At 44.8% G+C, this 21,703-nt stretch overlaps 1 protein-coding gene across 1 annotated transcript in view; it reads left to right on the top strand.

Moving 5' to 3' along the window:
- The window catches only part of LOC135085960 (spectrin beta chain, non-erythrocytic 1), a 176,269-nt gene that overhangs the window by 51,391 nt on the left and 103,175 nt on the right, over positions 1 to 21,703 (top strand). Inside the window, exons 21-28 of the mRNA XM_063980744.1 lie at positions 82 to 150; positions 2,644 to 2,752; positions 4,573 to 4,745; positions 13,855 to 14,045; positions 16,179 to 16,373; positions 18,560 to 18,734; positions 19,936 to 20,048; positions 20,962 to 21,074. Coding sequence (XP_063836814.1) covers positions 82 to 150; positions 2,644 to 2,752; positions 4,573 to 4,745; positions 13,855 to 14,045; positions 16,179 to 16,373; positions 18,560 to 18,734; positions 19,936 to 20,048; positions 20,962 to 21,074 — 1,138 coding nt within the window. The remainder of the gene's footprint in view (positions 1 to 81; positions 151 to 2,643; positions 2,753 to 4,572; positions 4,746 to 13,854; positions 14,046 to 16,178; positions 16,374 to 18,559; positions 18,735 to 19,935; positions 20,049 to 20,961; positions 21,075 to 21,703) is intronic.

Here is a 21,703-nt window from a genome sequence, read left to right as displayed (position 1 = left end):
AGTAAAAAAAAGAACTAAAACACTTTTTGGGTATTAGAGCTAGCCCTTAATCTGATCCTAAAATAAATCATTCCTTTCCAGGTGCAAGTTCGCCGCCCAGAGAAAGTCCGTACTGTCCAGCGCGTGAAGAAGACGGTCCTAGTGAAGCAGGTAATTTTCTTTTGTTTTATCTTTCTCGTCCCAACTCTTTGGCAGTGGATCTACCCACAAGTTTCATTAATATATTCTTATAATCTTTTTCATTTAATTTCTTAAAAAAAAGAGGAAAAAAATTATAGTCCAACAACTGAAACGTCAAGTCAGATGTGTAATAGCCCAGTATTGATAGTAGCGCCCTCCTGTAAATGTCATATCAGGGACAGTTCAGTGTTCTAAAGTCCATACGGAGTGGGAAACTTTTTTGGCAACAATTTTAAAATGATTTTTCTATTCTATATGTTGTGTTATTTGATTGCTAAATAAAGTTATTCAATATCTATTCAAAGACTAGCTTTCCGCCCGCGGCTTCGCCCGCGTGGAATTTTGTCTGTCACAGAAAAACAAAATCGCGAGCGTATTTACTCACCGTTTAGACCTACCCTGGACTACGACAAACATTTTAAAACCAAAATCAGCTCAATCGGCCCAGCCGTTCTCGAGTTATAATCAGACTAACGAACAACAATTCATTTTCTATATACAGGGTGTTTCTTGTAAGGTGTCAAGCCGAAGGCAGGTGATAGGTGAGGACTAGACCTATCGATTTGACCCCCATGTATGTTCTACGATTTTTCATAGTTTAGAAGTTATCGTCAATTTTGTGATTTTTTCAAATTGTATGACCCAGTAGGCTTTAAATTTTTTTATCTTTTTTTTGGGTCGACTTTTCTCAGATTTCTTTTTTTTGACAGATTCCCTATTAATTGCAGATTTTTGAAAAAAATAATCAACTTCCTATCTTTGATGCAAGATACAAAATTTTTGCTAGAAACATAAAAAATATGCTATTAGCGGAACATTCTAAAATTTTCAACATAAAAGTTAAAAAAAAAAGAAGAAATTCCATAGGTCCAAAATAATTTAAAAAACTGCGCAGTTTTCTGAAATTTCATAATAACACAAAAAAACATGTACTTAATAGGCCATTATTTTCTGTAATCGCTCCACTAATGTGGTAAGTCGGTGATTCCGTTACATGTTTTTGACTTTCTTAGGACTAACTAATGATTGCAATTCTCTAAGTTTACGTTACTTAGAACACATTTAAAGACAATAACTGAACAGAACATTTTTTTATCCACAACGAGGAATCTCTTGCCCTTCATCTGACCTGATGAAAACTGATGGATGATCAGCGAGCTTCACTCGGAATCCTAAACCACAGAGGAATTGGCTGTCCTAAATAGGTGGCCTTACCACTAGACCACAGTGGTGGTTGTTACTTTACGATTAAATTCGATATAACTACCTACATATTAGAGTGTGAGAGAAAGGGAAAGAGTTTGTGTGTGTGTGTGTGTGTGTGTGTGTGTGTGTGTGTGTGTGTGTGAGAGAGAGAGAGAGAGAGAGAGAGAGAGATAAAGAGAGAGAGAGAGAGCAAAAATGGGTGTAATGATTTATTTTAAAGTAAATGTTCATAATGTCCGCCGTTGACCTGAATGCACATTCGACAACGACGCGAAAAAAATCTTCGTAAAACCTTCTTCTTCATTTTAATTTGGTTTTGTGCTTCAGTCAGCTTTGTCCGCAGTTCATCAATATTTTCATATTCCCTATTGTATACCAGATGAAGGGCAAGAGCTTCCTCGTTGTGGATAAAACAATGTTCTGTTCAGTTATTGTCTCTAAATGTGTTCTACATAACGTAAACTTAAGGGATTGCAAACATTACTTAGTCCTAAGAAAGTCAAAAACATGTAACGGAATCTCCGACTTACCACTTTAGTGGAGCGATTACAGAAAATAATGGCCTATTAAGTACATGTTTTTTTGTGTTATTATGAAAGTTCAGAAAACTGCGCAGTTTTTAAAATTATTTTGGACCTATGGAATTTTGTTTTTTTTTTTAAACTTTTAAGTTGAAAATTTTAGAATGTTCCGCTAAAAGCATATTTTTTATGTTTCTAGCAAAAATTTTGTATCTTGCATCAAAGATAGGAAGTTGATTATTTTTTTCAAAAATCTGCAATTAATAGGGAATCTGTCAAAAAAAAGAAATCTGAGAAAAGTCGACCCAAAAAAAAGATAAAAAAATTTAAAGCCTACTAGGTCATACAATTTGAAAAAATCACAAAATTAACGATAACTTCTAAACTATGAAAAATCGTAAAACATACATGGGGGTGAAATCGATAGGTCTAGTCCTCACCTATCACCTGCCTTCGGCTTGACACCTTACAAGAAACACCCTGTATATAAAAGAAAGTCGTGTTAGTTACTCCACTTATAACTCAAGAACGACTGAACCGATTTAGCTGAAAATTGTCAGGGAGGTAGTTTAGAGCCAGGAGAAGGACATAGGATACTTTTTATCCCGTTCAAAATAAAAAAAAAGTCTGCTTATTTATTGCCATTAAAGCGGAACAAAGTTCGCCGGGTCAGCTAGTTATTTATATAGATAGATATAGATAAATAAATATTTCTATTTTTATTTCTTTCTCCCAGGTGGTGCCAGTGCGTCGTCCGCGGCCGCACGCCCGCCGCGCGTCCCGCGCCGCGCCCGCGCGTCTGCCCACCGTTGAAGACAGGCGAGCGGCCATTAAAAAGGACTACGGTGAGTGTCTTCATAAGGATATGGGCATGTGATGGTCAACCACTAAGACCGCCTTCACATTAGGGCGTCAGAAGTGCTTGACTTGACTTGACTTATGGTCCTATGTCCCCTAGATGGGGCAGAGGGCGTCCACAACAGTCCTCCATCTCGTTCGGTCTTGAGCTATGTGTTTTATCTCGCTCCAAGTCTTGCCCGATCGTCAGAAGTGCGACAGCAGCGAATTCACATTAAGGCGGGTTTTAGAATCGCGCTGACCGCTCGCTGACCGTCGGCGCTGACAGATCAAAATGTATGTAATAAAAGGGAACGTTCCTGAGTGACGCTGATCACTCGGCGCCGACGCTTCATACATTTTGGCCGTCAGCGCCGACGGTCAGCGTGCGTCAGCGCGATACTAAGGCTTGATTTCCTCCTACGCTGACGTCGGTCGCGTACATCGGTCGAGCGTACGAATAAACACAATGTTCCATGAAGCACCGCACTGCAACGCCGTCGTCAGCGGCAGATGATTACATAGAACTAGTGTGTAATCGTGCGCGCCGCTGACGTCGGTCACCGATGTCAGCCTAAAAGGAAACTGCCGCGCTGTCATATAGTATGAAATTACGAGTTGCACGACAGTCGCGCTGCTAAAGTCGCTTAAATGTGAAAGCGCACTAAAGGAAGCGAAGGTGGTATTGCTTCCTTCCGTGTTGGTATCATGCTCGAGGTTTAAGTTCCAATTGCACACCATTTTTATGCCGAACCAAGCAGGTATTTAACCTGATATTAAGTGAGATGCAATCTAGGATGGTACATACCCGCCCTTCTATCTTGATGTCCTACATAATATGGTTAGTCAGGGCGCAAAACTGATACTGCGATGTAGTAGACTAAGAGCTAGTGAACGCCAGACCTACGTTATTTTATAAAGGTTGAAAGTTTAGGAATTGTAGGATAATTCTTATAGGCGAAGGAACCATCAGAAGTGTCTGGCTGATGAGGAAACTTCATCAAATGATAGTTCAAATATTTTATGCATAGCATGTAATTAGCTTAAGACTGTCATTCCGTTTTTTGTAAATCTGTTTTGCTTAAATAAAGATTTTATTATTGTTGTTCTGTTTTATTAAACCTCGAAGAAAGATAATTTATTATTATTATTATTATTATTTATGTAAATATCAGCTTTTATAGTATGACGTAAGTAGGACTACATTTTCATGAACTTTAAGGTGTCTGGCTAAGGGCTGCCACCATGGTAGGTGTCTGTCGATGAATGACGTCATTTCTAATAACATTTTGAGGGAAATATTAAAAAAACAGCCTTTATACTTTGACATAATTAAGTTGTATTTTACACACCTTTAGTACCGTCTGTCGGCCAAAGCCACCATGACCCAAACTTCATGTTTGGACATGGTTCTTAGCTATGTTGGGAGCATGCGCTGACGAACTTTCAGCCTTTATAAAATAACATAGGTCTGGCGTTCACTAGCTCTTAGTCTATAGGTTTGTAGTCGAAGAGCCGTGTTCTATACTATGCAAGTATCAGCGCCATCTGTCGAGAGATAATTGCCACTAGTTCGTAGTGGCGAGACGATAGATGTCGTCGCAATAGTATTTAACCAACTTGTTACGGCAGCAAGGTTCTGGAGTGAAACGTCCACTCATAAGGTGGACGGACGACATCATAAAGGTAGCAGGAAGGCGCTGGATGCAGGCCGCTACCAATCGATCAACATGGAAATCATTGTGGGAGGCCTGCAGTGGACGTCCTATGGCTGAAATGGTGATGATGCTTATTTAGACGGTCTTTTAATTTCCTCTTTGTCCTACAGAGGAGCTCCTCCAACTCTCGGAGGCTCGCCGGGCGCAACTAGAAGACGCCATCCAACTGTACGGCTTCTTCGCGGAGTGCGACGACTTCGACAAGTGGATGAAGGAACGCGAGAGGATGCTGCGAACTGATGACGCAGGCGACAGTGTGGACACGGCCAAGAGGAAGTACGAGGTGAGGGGATAATGTAGATCCAAGATAGATCCATATCTGAGGATAGGATTTAGCGATTTAGGTGAGAGGATGACATCTTTTTAGAGACTTGAGTACCAGATCAGTGAAGGACGCATCTCAAGAACCAGATGAAGGGATGACGTGTCTCTTTAGTGACTCAAGTATCAAGTAAGGGGATGACGTGATACTTTAGACTATAAAGTTTAGAGATCTGAGTACCAGGTGAGGGCATTACATGTCTCTTTAGAGACTCAAGTACGAGCTGAGGCGATGACGTATCTCTTTAGTGACTCAAGTACGAGCTGAGGGGACGACGTATCTCTTATGGAACTCAAGTACCTGATGTAGGGATGACGTGTCTCTTTAGAGATCCAAGTGCCAGCGGGGCTACTCCGAAAAACGTCCGAAGTTTCGAATGTTGCTATCCTTCTCTCACACAGCGAGATGCCAGCATGAGCGTCGGTGACAAATAGATAACTACGTAAACGGCGTTTCGGAGTAACCCCCCAGGTGACTTCGACAAGTGGATGAAGGAACGCGAGAGGATGCTGCGGACTGACGACGCGGGAGACAGCGTGGACACCGCCAAGAGGAAGTACGAGGTGAGAGGATTACCAGGTCTACAGAGCCTCGTACGAGATGAGGAGATGAACTGTATCTTTTTAGAGACCAGGTGAGAGGATGGCGTCTCTAAAGAGACCCAAGTGGTAGATGAGGGGATATATTGTCTCTTTTTAGACTTAAGACTTAAGTGCCAGGTGTGGATGGGGTTACGTGTCTCTTCAGAGACGTACGAGCTAAAGTGATGCCGTGTCTCTTTAGAGACTCAAGTACGAGCTAAAGTGATGACGTGTCTCTTTAGAGACCCAAGTACCAAGTGCCGGGATGACGTGTCTTTTTAGAAACCCTAGTGTGTATTAGAGACGCGAGTGCGACGACTTCGACAAGTGGATGAAGGAGCGCGAGAGGATGCTGCGGACTGACGACGCGGGAGACAGCGTGGACACGGCCAAGAGGAAGTACGAGGTGAGAGGATTACTAGGTCTACAGAGCCTCGTACGAGATGAGGAGATGAACTGTATCTTTTTAGAGACCAGGTGAGGGGATGACGTCTCTTTAGAGACCCAAGTGGCAGATGAGGGGATATATTGTGTCTTTTTACCAAGTACCAGGTGTGGGTGGGGGTGACGTGTCTCTCTAAAGACTCAAGTAACACATCAGGGTATGACGCGTCTCTATAGAGACCCAAGTACGATATGAGGGGGTGACGTGTCTCTGTAGCGACCCTAGTGTGTGTTAGAGACCCTTTAGAGACGCAGAGACGAATAATTTGTTTCTTTAGAGACCCTAGTTTGAGGATAGGATATGATTCTTTCAGGATAGGATATGATTCGTTTCTTTAAAGAGGAGGTGAAAGAATGACAACTCTTAAGAGACTCGAGTACCAAGTGAGTGAAGGACGCGACTCTTTAGAGACTAGTACTAGATTTAGTTGATGGCGTGTCTCTTTATTGGTCCAAGTACCGGATAAGGGACTCACGTGTCTGATTAGTGACTTAAGCAGGTGAGGGGCACTTAAGAGACTCGAGTACGAGCTGAGGGGATGACGTGTCTCTTTAGAGACTCAAACTAAGTAGCAGGTGAGAGGATGACGTCTCTTTAGAGACTCAATTACGAGCTGAGGCGATGACGTGTATCTTTGGAGACTTAAGTACCAAGTGCCGGGATGACGTGTCTTTTTAGAAACCCTAGTGTGTGTTAGAGACGCGAGTGCGACGACTTCGACAAGTGGATGAAGGAGCGAGAGAGAATGCTGCGGACTGACGACGCGGGAGACAGCGTGGACACGGCCAAGAGGAAGTACGAGGTAAGGGGATAATGTAGATCCAAGATAGATCCATGTCTGAGGATAGGATTTAGCGATTTAGGTGAGAGGATGACATCTTTTTAGAGACTTGGACGCATCTCAAGAACCAGATGAAGGGGTGACGTGTCTCTTTAGTGACTCAAGTATCAAGTAAGGGGATGACGTGATACTTTAGACTCTATAAAGTTTAGAGATCTTAGTACCTGGTGAGGGCATTACATGTCTCTTTAGAGACTCAAGTACGGCTGAGAGGATAACGTATCTCTTTAGTGACCCAAGTGCTGGGTTAGGGACTGACGTGTCTCTTAAGTGACTCAAGTATCAGGTGAGGGGATGACGTGATACTTTAGAGGCTCGAGTACGAGCTGAGGGGATGACGTGTATCTTTAGAGACCCAAGTACCGGGATGACGTGTCTTTAAAGACTCAAACTAAGCAGCAAATGAGAAATTAGTGTCTCTGAGACTCAAGTACCAGGTGAAACATGGCACTATAGAGATGAGAGGATTATTAGGTCTACAGAGCCTCGTACGAGATGAGGAGATGAATAAAATTGTATCTTTTTAGAGACCAGGTGAGAGGATGGCGTCTCTAAAGATACCCAAGTGGCAGATGAGGGGATATATTGTCTCTTTTTAGACTTAAGGCTTAAGTACCAGGTGTGGATGGGGGTTACGTGTCTCTTTAGAGACTCAAGTACGAGCTGAGGCGATGACGTATCTCTTTAGTGACCCAAGTGCTGGGTTAGGGACTGACGTGTCTCTTAAGTGACTCAAGTATCAGGTGAGGGGATGACGTGATACTTTAGAGGCTCGAGTACGAGCTGAGGGGATGACGTGTATCTTTAGAGACCCAAGTACCGGGATGACGTGTCTTTAAAGACTCAAACTAAGCAGCAAATGAGAAATTAGTGTCTCTGAGACTCAAGTACCAGGTGAAACATGGCACTATAGAGATGAGAGGATTATTAGGTCTACAGAGCCTCGTACGAGATGAGGAGATGAATAAAATTGTATCTTTTTAGAGACCAGGTGAGAGGATGGCGTCTCTAAAGATACCCAAGTGGCAGATGAGGGGATATATTGTCTCTTTTTAGACTTAAGGCTTAAGTACCAGGTGTGGATGGGGGTTACGTGTCTCTTTAGAGACTCAAGTACGAGCTGAGGCGATGACGTATCTCTTTAGTGACCCAAGTGCTGGGTTAGGGACTGACGTGTCTCTTAAGTGACTCAAGTATCAGGTGAGGGGATGACGTGATACTTTAGAGGCTCGAGTACGAGCTGAGGGGATGACGTGTATCTTTAGAGACCCAAGTACCGGGATGACGTGTCTTTAAAGACTCAAACTAAGCAGCAAATGAGAAATTAGTGTCTCTGAGACTCAAGTACCAGGTGAAACATGGCACTATAGAGATGAGAGGATTATTAGGTCTACAGAGCCTCGTACGAGATGAGGAGATGAATAAAATTGTATCTTTTTAGAGACCAGGTGAGAGGATGGCGTCTCTAAAGATACCCAAGTGGCAGATGAGGGGATATATTGTCTCTTTTTAGACTTAAGGCTTAAGTACCAGGTGTGGATGGGGGTTACGTGTCTCTTTAGAGACTCAAGTACGAGCTGAGGCGATGACGTATCTCTTTAGTGACCCAAGTACCAAGTACCGGAATGACGTGTCTTTAGAGACTCAAACTAAGCAGCAAATGAGAGGATAGCGTCTCTGAAACTCGAGTACCAGGTGAGAGCAACATGGCACTATAGAGACCCTAGTACTCGGTGGACGCATCATCAAGCTAGGGCGTGGTCAGGAAACCATCCAGCTGTACGGCTTCTTCGCGGAGTGCGACGACTTCGACAAGTGGATGAAGGAGCGCGAGAGGATGCTGCGGACTGACGACGCGGGAGACAGCGTGGACACGGCCAAGAGGAAGTACGAGGTGAGAGGATTACCAGGTCTACAGAGCCTCGTACGAGATGAGGAGATGAACTGTATCTTTTTAGAGACCAGGTGAGGGGATGACGTCTCTTTAGAGACCCAAGTGGTAGATGAGGGGATATATTGTCTCTTTTTAGACTTAAGACATAAGTACCAGGTGTAGGTGGGGGTGACGTGTCTCTCTAAAGACTCAAGTACTACATCAGGGCATGACACGTCTCTATAGATAGGGACCCAAGTACCAGGTGAGGGAGAATGACTTGGCTCTTTAGAAACCCTAATGTGTGGCTCTTTAGAAATCAAATCAAATCAAATCATTTATTGCATTGCATTACATGTGAAACCTTAATGAGAGACCCTTTAGAGACGCGGAGACGAATAATTTGTCTCTTTACAGACCCTAGTTTGAGGATAGGATATGATTCTTTCAGGATAGGATATGATTCGTTTCTTTAAAGAGGAGGTGAAAGAATGACAACTCTTAAGCTCTCTTAAGAGACTCGAGTAGGTACCAAGTGAGTGAAGGACGCGACTCTTTAGAGACTAGTACTAGATTTAGTTGATGGCGTGTCTCTTTATTGGTCCAAGTGCCGGATGAGGGACTCACGTGTCTGATTAGTGACTTAAGTATCAGGTGAGGGGATGACGTGATACTTTAGAGACTCGAGTACGAGCTGAGCCGATGACGTATCTCTTTAGAGACCCAAGTGCTGGGTTAGGGACTGACGTGTCTCTTAAGTGACTCAAGTATCAGGTGAGGGGATGACGTGATACTTTAGAGGCTCGAGTACGAGCTGAGGGGATGACGTGTATCTTTAGAGACCCAAGTACCGGGATGACGTGTCTTTAAAGACTCAAACTAAGCAGCAAATGAGAAATTAGTGTCTCTGAGACTCAAGTACCAGGTGAAACATGGCACTATAGAGATGAGAGGATTATTAGGTCTACAGAGCCTCGTACGAGATGAGGAGATGAATAAAATTGTATCTTTTTAGAGACCAGGTGAGAGGATGGCGTCTCTAAAGATACCCAAGTGGCAGATGAGGGGATATATTGTCTCTTTTTAGACTTAAGGCTTAAGTACCAGGTGTGGATGGGGGTTACGTGTCTCTTTAGAGACTCAAGTACGAGCTGAGGCGATGACGTATCTCTTTAGTGACCCAAGTGCTGGGTTAGGGACTGACGTGTCTCTTAAGTGACTCAAGTATCAGGTGAGGGGATGACGTGATACTTTAGAGGCTCGAGTACGAGCTGAGGGGATGACGTGTATCTTTAGAGACCCAAGTACCGGGATGACGTGTCTTTAAAGACTCAAACTAAGCAGCAAATGAGAAATTAGTGTCTCTGAGACTCAAGTACCAGGTGAAACATGGCACTATAGAGATGAGAGGATTATTAGGTCTACAGAGCCTCGTACGAGATGAGGAGATGAATAAAATTGTATCTTTTTAGAGACCAGGTGAGAGGATGGCGTCTCTAAAGATACCCAAGTGGCAGATGAGGGGATATATTGTCTCTTTTTAGACTTAAGGCTTAAGTACCAGGTGTGGATGGGGGTTACGTGTCTCTTTAGAGACTCAAGTACGAGCTGAGGCGATGACGTATCTCTTTAGTGACCCAAGTACCAAGTACCGGAATGACGTGTCTTTAGAGACTCAAACTAAGCAGCAAATGAGAGGATAGCGTCTCTGAAACTCGAGTACCAGGTGAGAGCAACATGGCACTATAGAGACCCTAGTACTCGGTGGACGCATCATCAAGCTAGGGCGTGGTCAGGAAACCATCCAGCTGTACGGCTTCTTCGCGGAGTGCGACGACTTCGACAAGTGGATGAAGGAGCGCGAGAGGATGCTGCGGACTGACGACGCGGGAGACAGCGTGGACACGGCCAAGAGGAAGTACGAGGTGAGAGGATTACCAGGTCTACAGAGCCTCGTACGAGATGAGGAGATGAACTGTATCTTTTTAGAGACCAGGTGAGGGGATGACGTCTCTTTAGAGACCCAAGTGGTAGATGAGGGGATATATTGTCTCTTTTTAGACTTAAGACATAAGTACCAGGTGTAGGTGGGGGTGACGTGTCTCTCTAAAGACTCAAGTACTACATCAGGGCATGACACGTCTCTATAGATAGGGACCCAAGTACCAGGTGAGGGAGAATGACTTGGCTCTTTAGAAACCCTAATGTGTGGCTCTTTAGAAATCAAATCAAATCAAATCATTTATTGCATTGCATTACATGTGAAACCTTAATGAGAGACCCTTTAGAGACGCGGAGACGAATAATTTGTCTCTTTACAGACCCTAGTTTGAGGATAGGATATGATTCTTTCAGGATAGGATATGATTCGTTTCTTTAAAGAGGAGGTGAAAGAATGACAACTCTTAAGCTCTCTTAAGAGACTCGAGTAGGTACCAAGTGAGTGAAGGACGCGACTCTTTAGAGACTCTAGTACTAGATTTAGTTGATGGCGTGTCTCTTTATTGGTCCAAGTGCCGGATGAGGGACTCACGTGTCTGATTAGTGACTTAAGTATCAGGTGAGGGGATGACGTGATACTTTAGAGACTCGAGTACGAGCTGAGCCGATGACGTATCTCTTTAGAGACCCAAATTAAGCAGCAAATGAGAGGATAGCGTCTATGAAAATCGAGTACCAGGTGAGAGCAACATGGCACTATAGCGACCCTAGTACTCGGTGGAGGCATCATTAAGCTAGGGCGTGGTCAGGACGCAATCCAACTGTACGGCTTCTTCGCGGAGTGCGACGACTTCGACAAGTGGATGAAGGAGCGCGAAAGGATGCTGCGGACTGATGATGCGGGAGACAGCGTGGACACGGCCAAGAGGAAGTACGAGGTGAGAGGATTACCAGGTCTACAGAGCCTCGTACGAGATGAGGAGATGTATTGTATCTTTTAAGAGACCAGGTGAAAGGATGACGTCTCTAAAGAGACCCAAGTGGTAGATGAGGGGATATACTTTCGTCTTTTTACCAAGTACCAGGTGTAGGTGGGGGTGACGTGTCTCTCTAAAGACTCAAGTACTACATCAGGGCATGACACGTCTCTATAGATAGGGACCCAATACCAGGTGAGGGAGGATGACTTGGCTCTTTAGAAACCCTAATGTGTGGCTCTTTAGAAACTCTAATGAGAGACCCTTTAGAGACGCGGAGACGAATAATTTGTCTCTTTAGAGACCCTAGTTTGAGGATAGGATATGATTCGTTTCTTTAAAGAGGAGGTGAAAGAATGACAACTCTTAAGCTCTCTTAAGAGACTCGAGTACCAAGTGAGTGAAGGACGCGACTCTTTAGAGACTCTAGTACTAGATTTAGTTGATGGCGTGTCTCTTTATTGGTCCAAGTGCCGGATGAGGGACTCACGTGTCTGATTAGTGACTTAAGTATCAGGTGAGGGCATTACATGTCTCTTTAGAGACTCAAGTACGAGCTGAGACGATGACGTATCTCTTTAGTGACCCAAGTACCAAGTACCGGGATGACGTGTCTTTAGAGACTCAAACTAAGCAGCAAATGAGAGGATAACGTCTCTGAAACTCGAGTACCAGGTGAGAGCAACATGGCACTATAGCAACCGTAGTACTCGGTGGAGGCATCAACAAGCTAGGGCGTGGACAGGACGCCAGCCAGCTGTACGGCTTCTTCGCGGAGTGCGACGACTTCGACAAGTGGATGAAGGAGCGCGAGAGGATGCTGCGGACTGACGACGCGGGAGACAGCGTGGACACGGCCAAGAGGAAGTACGAGGTGAGAGGATTACCAGGTCTACAGAGCCTCGTACATGATGAGGAGATGAACTGTATCTTTTTAGAGACCAGGTGAAAGGATGACGTCTCTTTAGAGACCCAAGTGACAGATGAGGGGATATATTGTCTCTTTTTAGACTTAAGACTTAAGTACCAGGTGTGGATGGGGGTTACGTGTCTCTTCAGAGACGTACGAGCTAAAGTGATGCCGTGTCTCTTTAGAGACTCAAGTACGAACTGAGGCGATGACGTGTCTCTTAAGAGACCCAAGTACCAAGTGCCGGGATGACGTGTCTTTTTAGAAACCCTAGTGTGTGTTAGAGACGCGAGTGCGACGACTTCGACAAGTGGATGAAGGAGCGCGAGAGGATGCTGCGGACTGACGACGCGGGCGACAGCGTGGACACGGCCAAGAGGAAGTACGAGGTGAGAGGAATAACTTGTCTCTTTGGAGAGTTTGAGGATTAAGATATGATTTGTTTCTTTAGAGAGGAGGTGAGAGAATGACAACTAGAGACTTCAGTACCAAGTGAGTAAAGTAGAGACTTAGAACGATGGGGGGATGACGTGACTCTTTATAGACTCAAGTACCAGTGAGGGGATGACGTATCTTTATGGAACTCAAGTACCTGATGTAGGGATGACGTGTCTCTTTAGATATCCAAGTGCCAGCGGGGCTACTCCGAAAAACGCTATCCGAAGTTTCGAATGTTGCTATCCCTCTCTCACACAGCGAGATGCCAGCATGAGCGTCGGTGACAAATAGATAACTACGTAAACGGCGTTTCGGAGTAACCCCCCAGGTGACTTCGACAAGTGGATGAAGGAGCGCGAGAGGATGCTGCGGACTGACGACGCGGGCGACAGTGTGGACACGGCCAAGAGGAAGTACGAGGTGAGAGGAATATCAAGACTTATGTGGTTGGCAGTCCACAACTGTGCGTTTCTGCAGAAACTTCCTGCCCTGCACAACCAAACTAAGAAATGGACGCTCGTGTACGGTATTCAGACCGATAATATGATCCACAAAACTCCCCCGGGGCTGCGGCTGCCTACGGGTGGCGGTAATCTATTATCTTCCGTTTGCCTCTGGTAAATTAGAGAAAGTTGTGATCCTGCAGTGGAGACAATAACTTGATGATGATGATGAGGGTGTTACGATCCAGCTGTGAGGTGGAGGAAGTGTATTTTTAGCAACTCGCAGCTCGAAAGAAATTGGATCATTTTGGCTCTATTCTATATGACAGGACCTGCAGGAGAAACTTAACCATGTTTCGAAACAATAATTATTCGATGAGTTAACTTGGAAAATCTTGGATATTTCCATAATTAAACAGCCATCATACTGTGCATATAGGTGTCATTTTTGCAAAATGTGTATCGTACCATCTTTTAAATAGGCTGCTTGCTTTCTGGGGGATCTGGGGTAGTTGGAGTATGAAGATAAACCACAAATCGCGCACAATGGCCCAATCAAGAAGATGCCCGCAGTGTCGATTGCCCTGCAAAACTAATTAACCAACAATTTTCTCCACCCAGAAATTCGTGACGGACCTCTCGGCGGCGTCCAAGCGTCTCGAACACATCGACGCAGCAGCAGAACAGCTGGTGGCTGCCAAGCACAGCCAGGCCGGCAAGGCGACCGCCAGGAGGCAGCAGCTGAAGCAGCAGTGGGACCGGCTGCTGCGGCTCAAGCAGCAGAAGGAGAAGAGCTTGGAAGGCGCTTCCAGGTGAGTGAGATAAACCTGGGATAAAAGCAGGGTAGCTCAGTGTATCTCTACGAGATCGAATCAGAAATGAGGAGATCCGTAAACGAACTAAAGTCGCTGACATAGCCCGACGGATTAGCGAGCTGAAGTGGCAAAAGCTTGGAAGGCGCTTCCAGGTGAGATTAAAATGAGCTGGAGACTTTTAGAAATCCAGGAGATATATTGAGTGTGGGACACATTAGGCAAAGATAACCCTGGAAGTTTTAGGAGTTCAATTTCGGGAGTTGCAATGTAGCCACCCCATGGGGGCGCTTTAGATAAAGATAACCTTGGAAATTTTAGGAGTACGGGGTTCGTGTTAGGTGTGCGGGCTGTAGAATGATGTAGGGATTTAGTAGGTTAAGTGACATTTGGGTGAGCCGTCAAATTTTCTTATAGCTGTTGTCGACTCTGTCGCGACAAAAAGCTAATATATGAAATTGACAAGAATAGGCGTCTAGTCGCCGCGACTGTCGCCCAGTGTACGCAGTCGCTTAAAGAGCTGCAAAGTAGTTGCATACGTAAGTAGCTGCAAAAAGAGGTTAGCAAGCAAAGCAGGTGAGACAATGATAACAGCTGGTGGCCGCCAAACACAGCCAGGCCGGCAAGGCGACCGCCAGGAGGCAGCAGCTGAAGCAGCAGTGGGACCGGCTGCTGCGGCTCAAGCAGCAGAAGGAGAAGAGCTTGGAAGGCGCTTCCAGGTGAGATAGAGTCTGGGTTTTAGGATTTTGGGGGTAATGTTGAGTGTGGAGGATAACCCTGGGAATTTTAGGAGTACGGGGTTCGTGTTAGGTGTAGGGGATGTAGAATGATGTAATAGTATGGGATAGGGGGTGGCATTTAGGCGAGTCGTCTTTAAAGACCCGCAAAATAGTTGTATAATAGCTTCAAAAAGGGTTAGCAAGCAAAGCAGAAGGTAAGTAAGTGGGACAATGATAACAGCTGGTGGCTGCCAAGCACAGCCAGGCCGGCAAGGCGACCGCCAGGAGGCAGCAGCTGAAGCAGCAGTGGGAGCGGCTGCTGCGGCTCAAGCAGCAGAAGGAGAAGAGCTTGGAAGGCGCTTCCAGGTGAGTGAGATAATGTTGGGAGTTTGGGAGTAATATTGAGTGTGAGGACTTTAGGTAAAGATAACCCTGGGATTTTTAGGAGTTCGGGAGTTCAATTGAATGTGGAGACTGTAGAATTGTAAGAACTATTTATTAGTCCAAACAAATAAAGAAATTTTGACTTTGACTTTGACTTTGAATGATGTGGGGATTTAGTAGGTTAGGTAGCCACCTTAAAGCCAGATGAGAGCCGTATTTATAAAGTAGCCAAGTATAGTTGTACAGCAGAAGGAGAAGAGCTTGGAAAGCGCTTCCAGGTGAGTGAGAGAAACCTGGGACAATAGCAGGCTCGGGGATTCTTTATCGAATCAGAAATGAGGAGATCCGTAAACAAACTAAAGTCGCTGACATAGCCCGACGGATTAGCGAGCTGAAGTGGCAAAAGCTTGGAAGGCGCTTCCAGGTGAGATTAAGATGAGCTGGAGACTTTTAGAAATCCAGGAGATATATTGAGTGTGGGACGCTTTAGGTAAAAACAACCCTGGGAGTTTTAGGAGTACGGGGTTCGTGTTAAGTGTGGGGGCTGTAGAATGATGTAGGGATTTAGTAGTTTAGGTAGCATTTGGGCGAGTCGTCATAAAGAAAGACATTAGTAGGCTTTCATTACCAAAAGACTTGGTTATCGGAAACAGAATTCTTTTTCGCTATGATTAATCCAAGTGGGTTGTGTGTGGCTGTAGTGGCCAAACGGAAAGTGGATTAAATGGTTCTAAAATAGAGACCTGCGTTTCTTGCGTTGCTCCTTCTCAGTACTGGCCCATTTATTGACCCGAAGCAGTGGTACGGTCAAACTAAGTCTGGTATCTGTAAAAGATATTTTTATAAGCCTACCTGCAAAATAAATGATTCTGAATTTAGATCGTGTCTCGACAAGCGTAGCGTAGTGGTTGCGCCAAAAAGTTGAAGATCATGTTTTGTGGCGCTCCTAGCAGGAGACTGCCGTAAGCTCAAATAATGATTAAGATGACTCATTTGAGATCGTAATCGATTAATTTTTATACTTTTCCAGCGTGGAACTCTTCGGCCGCACCTGCGACGAGGCGCTCGACTGGATGGCCGAGAAGGAACAACAGCTGGCGGCCAGCAACGCGCCGCCTTCCGACCTGCGCACAGTGCAGGCCTTGCAGCGGCGACACGCACAGCTGGAGAGAGAGTTGGAGCCGCTGCGAGAGAAGGTGTCTACTGTCAACCTGCTGGCCACTGAGTAAGTATTCTACTGGGCACTAAGTGAGTGTCAACCTTCCACCAGCCCCCTTCCACCACCGGGGAACCAGACGCAGCTTAGCGTACCATCCCTACATTGTCGACATTCCACCAGCTCGCACCAAGCGTTTCGACGACTCGTTTATATTGCGAACAGCTAGGGACTGGAATTCGCTGCCTGCTGCTGTATTTCCTGAACACTAATCCGGGCGTTTTCAAGGCGAGAGTGAATAGGCACTTACAGGGCAGATATGTACCATCCTAGACTGCATCTCACTTAACACCAGGTGCGATTGTGGTCAAATACCTGCCTTGTCTAGCATAAAAAAACCTACTTGCAACTGAGCGAGTGTCAACTTGGTGGCCACTGAGTAAGTGCACATCAGGTGCCTGCAACGCACAGCATTTAGACCTGCACCGCCCTGGAGACAGCCACGCATAGCTGGAGTCTCTCAAGAAATGTCTACTGTGAACCTGCTGGCTACTGAGTGAGTACACGGCAGTTGCCAGCAACGCACAGCATTTAGACCTGCACCGTCCTAGAGACAGCCAAGCATAGATGGAATCACTCGAGAGGTTTCCACCGTCAAAAAAACTGTTGGCCACTGAGTGAGTATCTTACTGGACACTGAGTGTCAACCTACATGCCTTTGAGTGTCAACCTACTGGTTACTGCATGTCAACCTACAGTCTACAGGACACTAAGTGAGTGTCCATCTGCTGGACACTGAGTGCCAATCTGCTGGACTTGAAGTGAGTGTCAACCTGCTAGCTACTAAGTTAGTACACAGCATATCACAGTAGCTAGCGGCCAGCAACGCGCCGCCTTCCGACCTGCGCACAGTGCAGGCATTGCAGCGACGCCACGCACAGCTGGAGAGAGAGTTGGAGCCGCTGAGGGAGAAGGTGTCTACTGTCAACTTGCTGGCCACTGAGTGAGTATCCTGATGGGCACTAAGTGAGTGTCAACCTTCCACCAGCCCCCTTCCATCACCGGGGAACCAGACGCAGGTTAGCGTACCATCGCTACATTGTCGACATTCCACCAGCTCGCACTAAGCGTTTCGACGACTCGTTTATAATGCGAACAGCTAGGGACTGGAATTCGTTGCCTGCTGCTGTATTTCCTGAACAATAATTCAGGCGTTTTCAAGGCGAGAGTGAATAAGCACTTACAGGGCAGATATGTACCATCCTAGACTGCATCTCACTTAACACCAGGTGCGATTGCGGTCAAATACCTGCCTTGTCTAGCATAAAAAAAACCTACTCGCAACTGAGCGAGTGTCAACTTAGTGGCCACTGAGTAAGTGCACAGCAGGTCACAGCAACGCACTGCCTTTAGACCAGCACCGCCCTGGAGACAGCCACGCATAGCTGGAGTCGCTCATGAAGTGTCTACTGTGAACCTGCTGGCTACTGAGTGTCAACTTACGCTTCTTACGCTTAGTGACGCTAGCTACTGAGCTAGTACACAGCAGGTAACAGAAGCTCACAGCAAGTAACGCACCGTCCGAATTAACCTCCTAGCCACTAAAGAAATACATAGCAGTTCACAGTAGCTCACAACAAGTAACGCACTATCCGCGTCCACTTGCTGATTACTGAGTGTCAACTTGCTGGCCACTGAGTGAGTACACAGCAGGTGCTGGAGACAGCCACGCATAGCTGGAATCACTCAAGAAGTGTCCACTGTGAACCTCCTGGCCACTGAGTGTCAACTTACTGGCCGCTTAGTGACGCTACCATCAGACCCGATTTCCACCAAACAGGAAAGAAGGGGACACGAAAGGAGAGGAGATGTGAGCTTTGGTGCTGTCAGCTGCCAGTATATAACTTAAAGCCAACCTGCTGGCCATTAAGCAATACACAATAGCTGCGCCAGCGCAAGTGTTCTGAGAAAGTCTGAGAATCTTCCTAGCTCTGTAAGTAATTCAAACCTTAAAGAAGACTTACTGAAAGTAGGTAAGACACGGGTCTTAACGTGACGTTTATTAATGAGTAACATTATGTACTCACGGCTTGACGTTTCGGCTGCGATGCTGCAGCCGTGGTCACAAGCAGACTGGCGGTTCGCGGCGTCGTCTGTTCGGACGGGCTTGAAGATTTTCAACTACCCTCATATTGACTTCAAACTATTCTTCCTCACTTTATTACCGTCACGCTAAAGTCAACTCTATCCTACAGCGTCAAGAGCCAATACCCCAACGAGCGAGCCAACGTGGAAGCGCGCCAGCAAGAGATCAAGGCGGTATGGGAGCGGTGCCAGGCGCAGGCCGCCGAGCGACGCTCCCGGCTGGAGAGCGCCGTGGGACACCAGATATTTGGCAGGAGCAGCCAGATGCTGCAGGATTGGCTGCAGGTAATAATAACCTCGTTAATTCTTGGGTGTCTTGGGTACAACTCGTTGGAAGTTAGGAGGTCTATGGAACAAATTGTTTTCATCCTCAAGCTGCTACACGGCAGACTTAACATGTCTGACTTACTCAATGAATTACTGAGGCTGTTCGCACCCAACAACTATTATCGTAGTCGAAGGCATGCGGCTGTTCATCCGTGTCGCACGGTTTCAAGATCGAAATCACCTATACCACGTACATTAAGTGCTCTCAATTGTTTCCTGGACCAAAACCCAAAATGTGACGTATTTGCAGAGGGGTGGAGTACGTTACTAACAGAATGTTTGAGTTACTGTGAAAATAATCGCATCTGATTTATGTACTTTTCCTAAGTTAAATCTATATATATAAAATCTATATATATAAAAGAAAGTCGTGTTAGTTACTCCACTTATAACTCAAGAACGGATGAACCGATTTAGCTGAAAATTGTCAGGGAGGTAGTTTAGAGCCAGGAGAAGGACATAGGATACTTTTTATCCCATTCGAAATAAAAAAAACGTTTGCTTATTTATTGCCATTAAGGTGGAACAAAGTTCGCCGGGTCAGCTAGTTGTTTATAAGTACTTAAATGTTATTCTGAACTTTGTTACGTCTTGTTTGAATAGTGTAATTGGTACTACCGTTCTATTCATGAATAAATAAATAAATAAATTAAGCTTGAATTAATTTAGTCTTTATTTCATAAAACTAGGTCAGATACTTTTGTAGTTATTGATGATTCTCTAACTGACCCTATTTCCAGCCGGCCAGCGTGGTAAGCATTGAGATATAGAGAGATGCTCGAAAGTTCGAAACTCAGTGTCGCATTACGAGTAGAAATTCACACACACAAAGTAATCAAAATATGTGCTCATTATCTACTGCGGTATAGTACGCAACGTTCGAATAATCTTTAGTACTCGTACCTACTACGCAAACAATGTAAACTGTTTACATTATGACGTCGCTGCTGTCATCATTGCTTTCACGAGCAATGTGTTCTGTTTTTGGGCATATTGCTGCGACACCGGCCCCGCCCCCTTGTCACATCTCCCTTTAGTTTCTGTGATCTGTGGTGGTGAGTCTGCCTAATTCTCCACTATTCTCTGATAACCAAAGTCTACTGCTCATACAGTGGAGACTATAAAAATGACCTGATGATATTCATCTATTTCCTTATAGAACGTGCACGAGCAGCTGTCTTCCGAGGCATCAGCTAAGGACGTGGCGACGGCGGAAGCGCTGCACAAAAGACACCAGGAACTTGGCGATGACATCAAGGCACATGAGGATGAGTGAGTTACTTTATGATACTTTTGTTGGCGTTTTGTTCTTTATTAAAATGTATGAGGCCCGTTTTGGAATGCGTGTCATGACGATTTCTTATAGTGGTATTGTATCGATTTTGAATGACAAATTATGGTCAATACCATGTGGTTTGTGATCTCACAATCTAATGACGGTCGCGAGTAGCACTTGAATTCAGAAAGTACAGGGCCAAGCCTTGGCCAGTAGGGAACGTCCTTAGGCTCACAGGACATGGGCTTGTCTTAAATCGATAAGATTACATTGTGGTAAGTATTCTAGCCATACTCGACATTTAAGGGACTTGTAGAGAACTAAATAATTCTACGCTATGATTAAAATTGAAATTATAGCTCTCCGTATGATCTGACAACTTTTTAGTGCAAGAAATTATGTACTCGTCTTACTCAGACTTTCATGAAAATCTTTTTTGTGGAATCCTGTTTACTTCTGAAAAACCCTCGCAAACTACAAACTTTTTATCAGCCGATAGTTCGGTCGGCTTCTTATTTGTATGAGGAATCGGCCGATACCAAATCATTTTAGGTAATGTTATTTAAGAATGTTGAAATGTTATTTAGAAATGTTATTAAAGAATGGTTAACTAAAAAATGTTTTTATAGTGTACAAGAATACCTAGATTATAAATAAATATGTTTAGATATAAAAATTAAAAATGTGTATACGCCTGAAAGGGTAGGATCAAGTGATACTCTGTAATTAATTTAAGATCTTTCTGTAACCTTGTTTCTATACACAATAAAGAACTTACTTACTTACTTACTATGTGCGCTCCTCCAAATGTTCATACTGATTAACAGCCCGACTAAACTATCCGCTGAAAAACATCTATAGTCTGCACGAAGTTTATGTCCTTCAATCTAAATGTCACGTCCATCCCAGGTTCAAAGAGGTGATCGGGCTGGGCAAGCAGCTGGTCGGCAACAACCCGTCGCTGAACGACGTCGCCGACAAGATCAACCATCTGCACGACGAGCAGAAGGCTGTTGAGAAACGTAAGTCGTTGTTTGAAAAATGTATTGATTACATTTTAAATGTTGCCAAGGGGATTTGTAGACTTTTATTTTAGCCTTAGGGGATGTTGAGACATTCCCCAAGGCGATGCAAAGGGGAGAAAAGTCTACAGGGGATCATCTAAGGGGATATGTGAATTTCCAGCTAAGCGTCATGGTTTATGGCGACGTAGCGTACGCCTATTTATTTATTTTTTATTTTATTTTATTTAGGATAACAAACAATGCGTACGCTTGGTGTACGCCTAAATACAATTTCGTATTGTTGACACCTTAGTAGATGGAGTTGCGTGTAGATATCGTTGTATACTTGTATACGTCATCATAGACTATGTATTCCTCGTCAAAGTGGGCGGGGCTTTCCTTATACTGGCGTGAATACAACAAAAGACTATTTTTGTTTTTCTCATTAGAGTAAGAGGAGTAACTCCTTAGTTTGACTTATGTTAAAAGCTATAATAAGTATTATTCTTTACCTCAGTGGGCATAATTAGACTATAGTACGACCGCTTACATGAGACCTCGCATGCGGAACGTTTAACGTTAACCACTTCACTGTGACGTCATATATCTTGAGAATTATCCAGTGAACTCTTTTGATTTTAGCCCGC

Source organism: Ostrinia nubilalis, chromosome 30 (assembly GCF_963855985.1).
Source record: "Ostrinia nubilalis chromosome 30, ilOstNubi1.1, whole genome shotgun sequence".
Lineage (NCBI taxonomy): Eukaryota > Metazoa > Arthropoda > Insecta > Lepidoptera > Crambidae > Ostrinia > Ostrinia nubilalis.
This window is presented reverse-complemented; position numbering and strand designations above follow the sequence as displayed.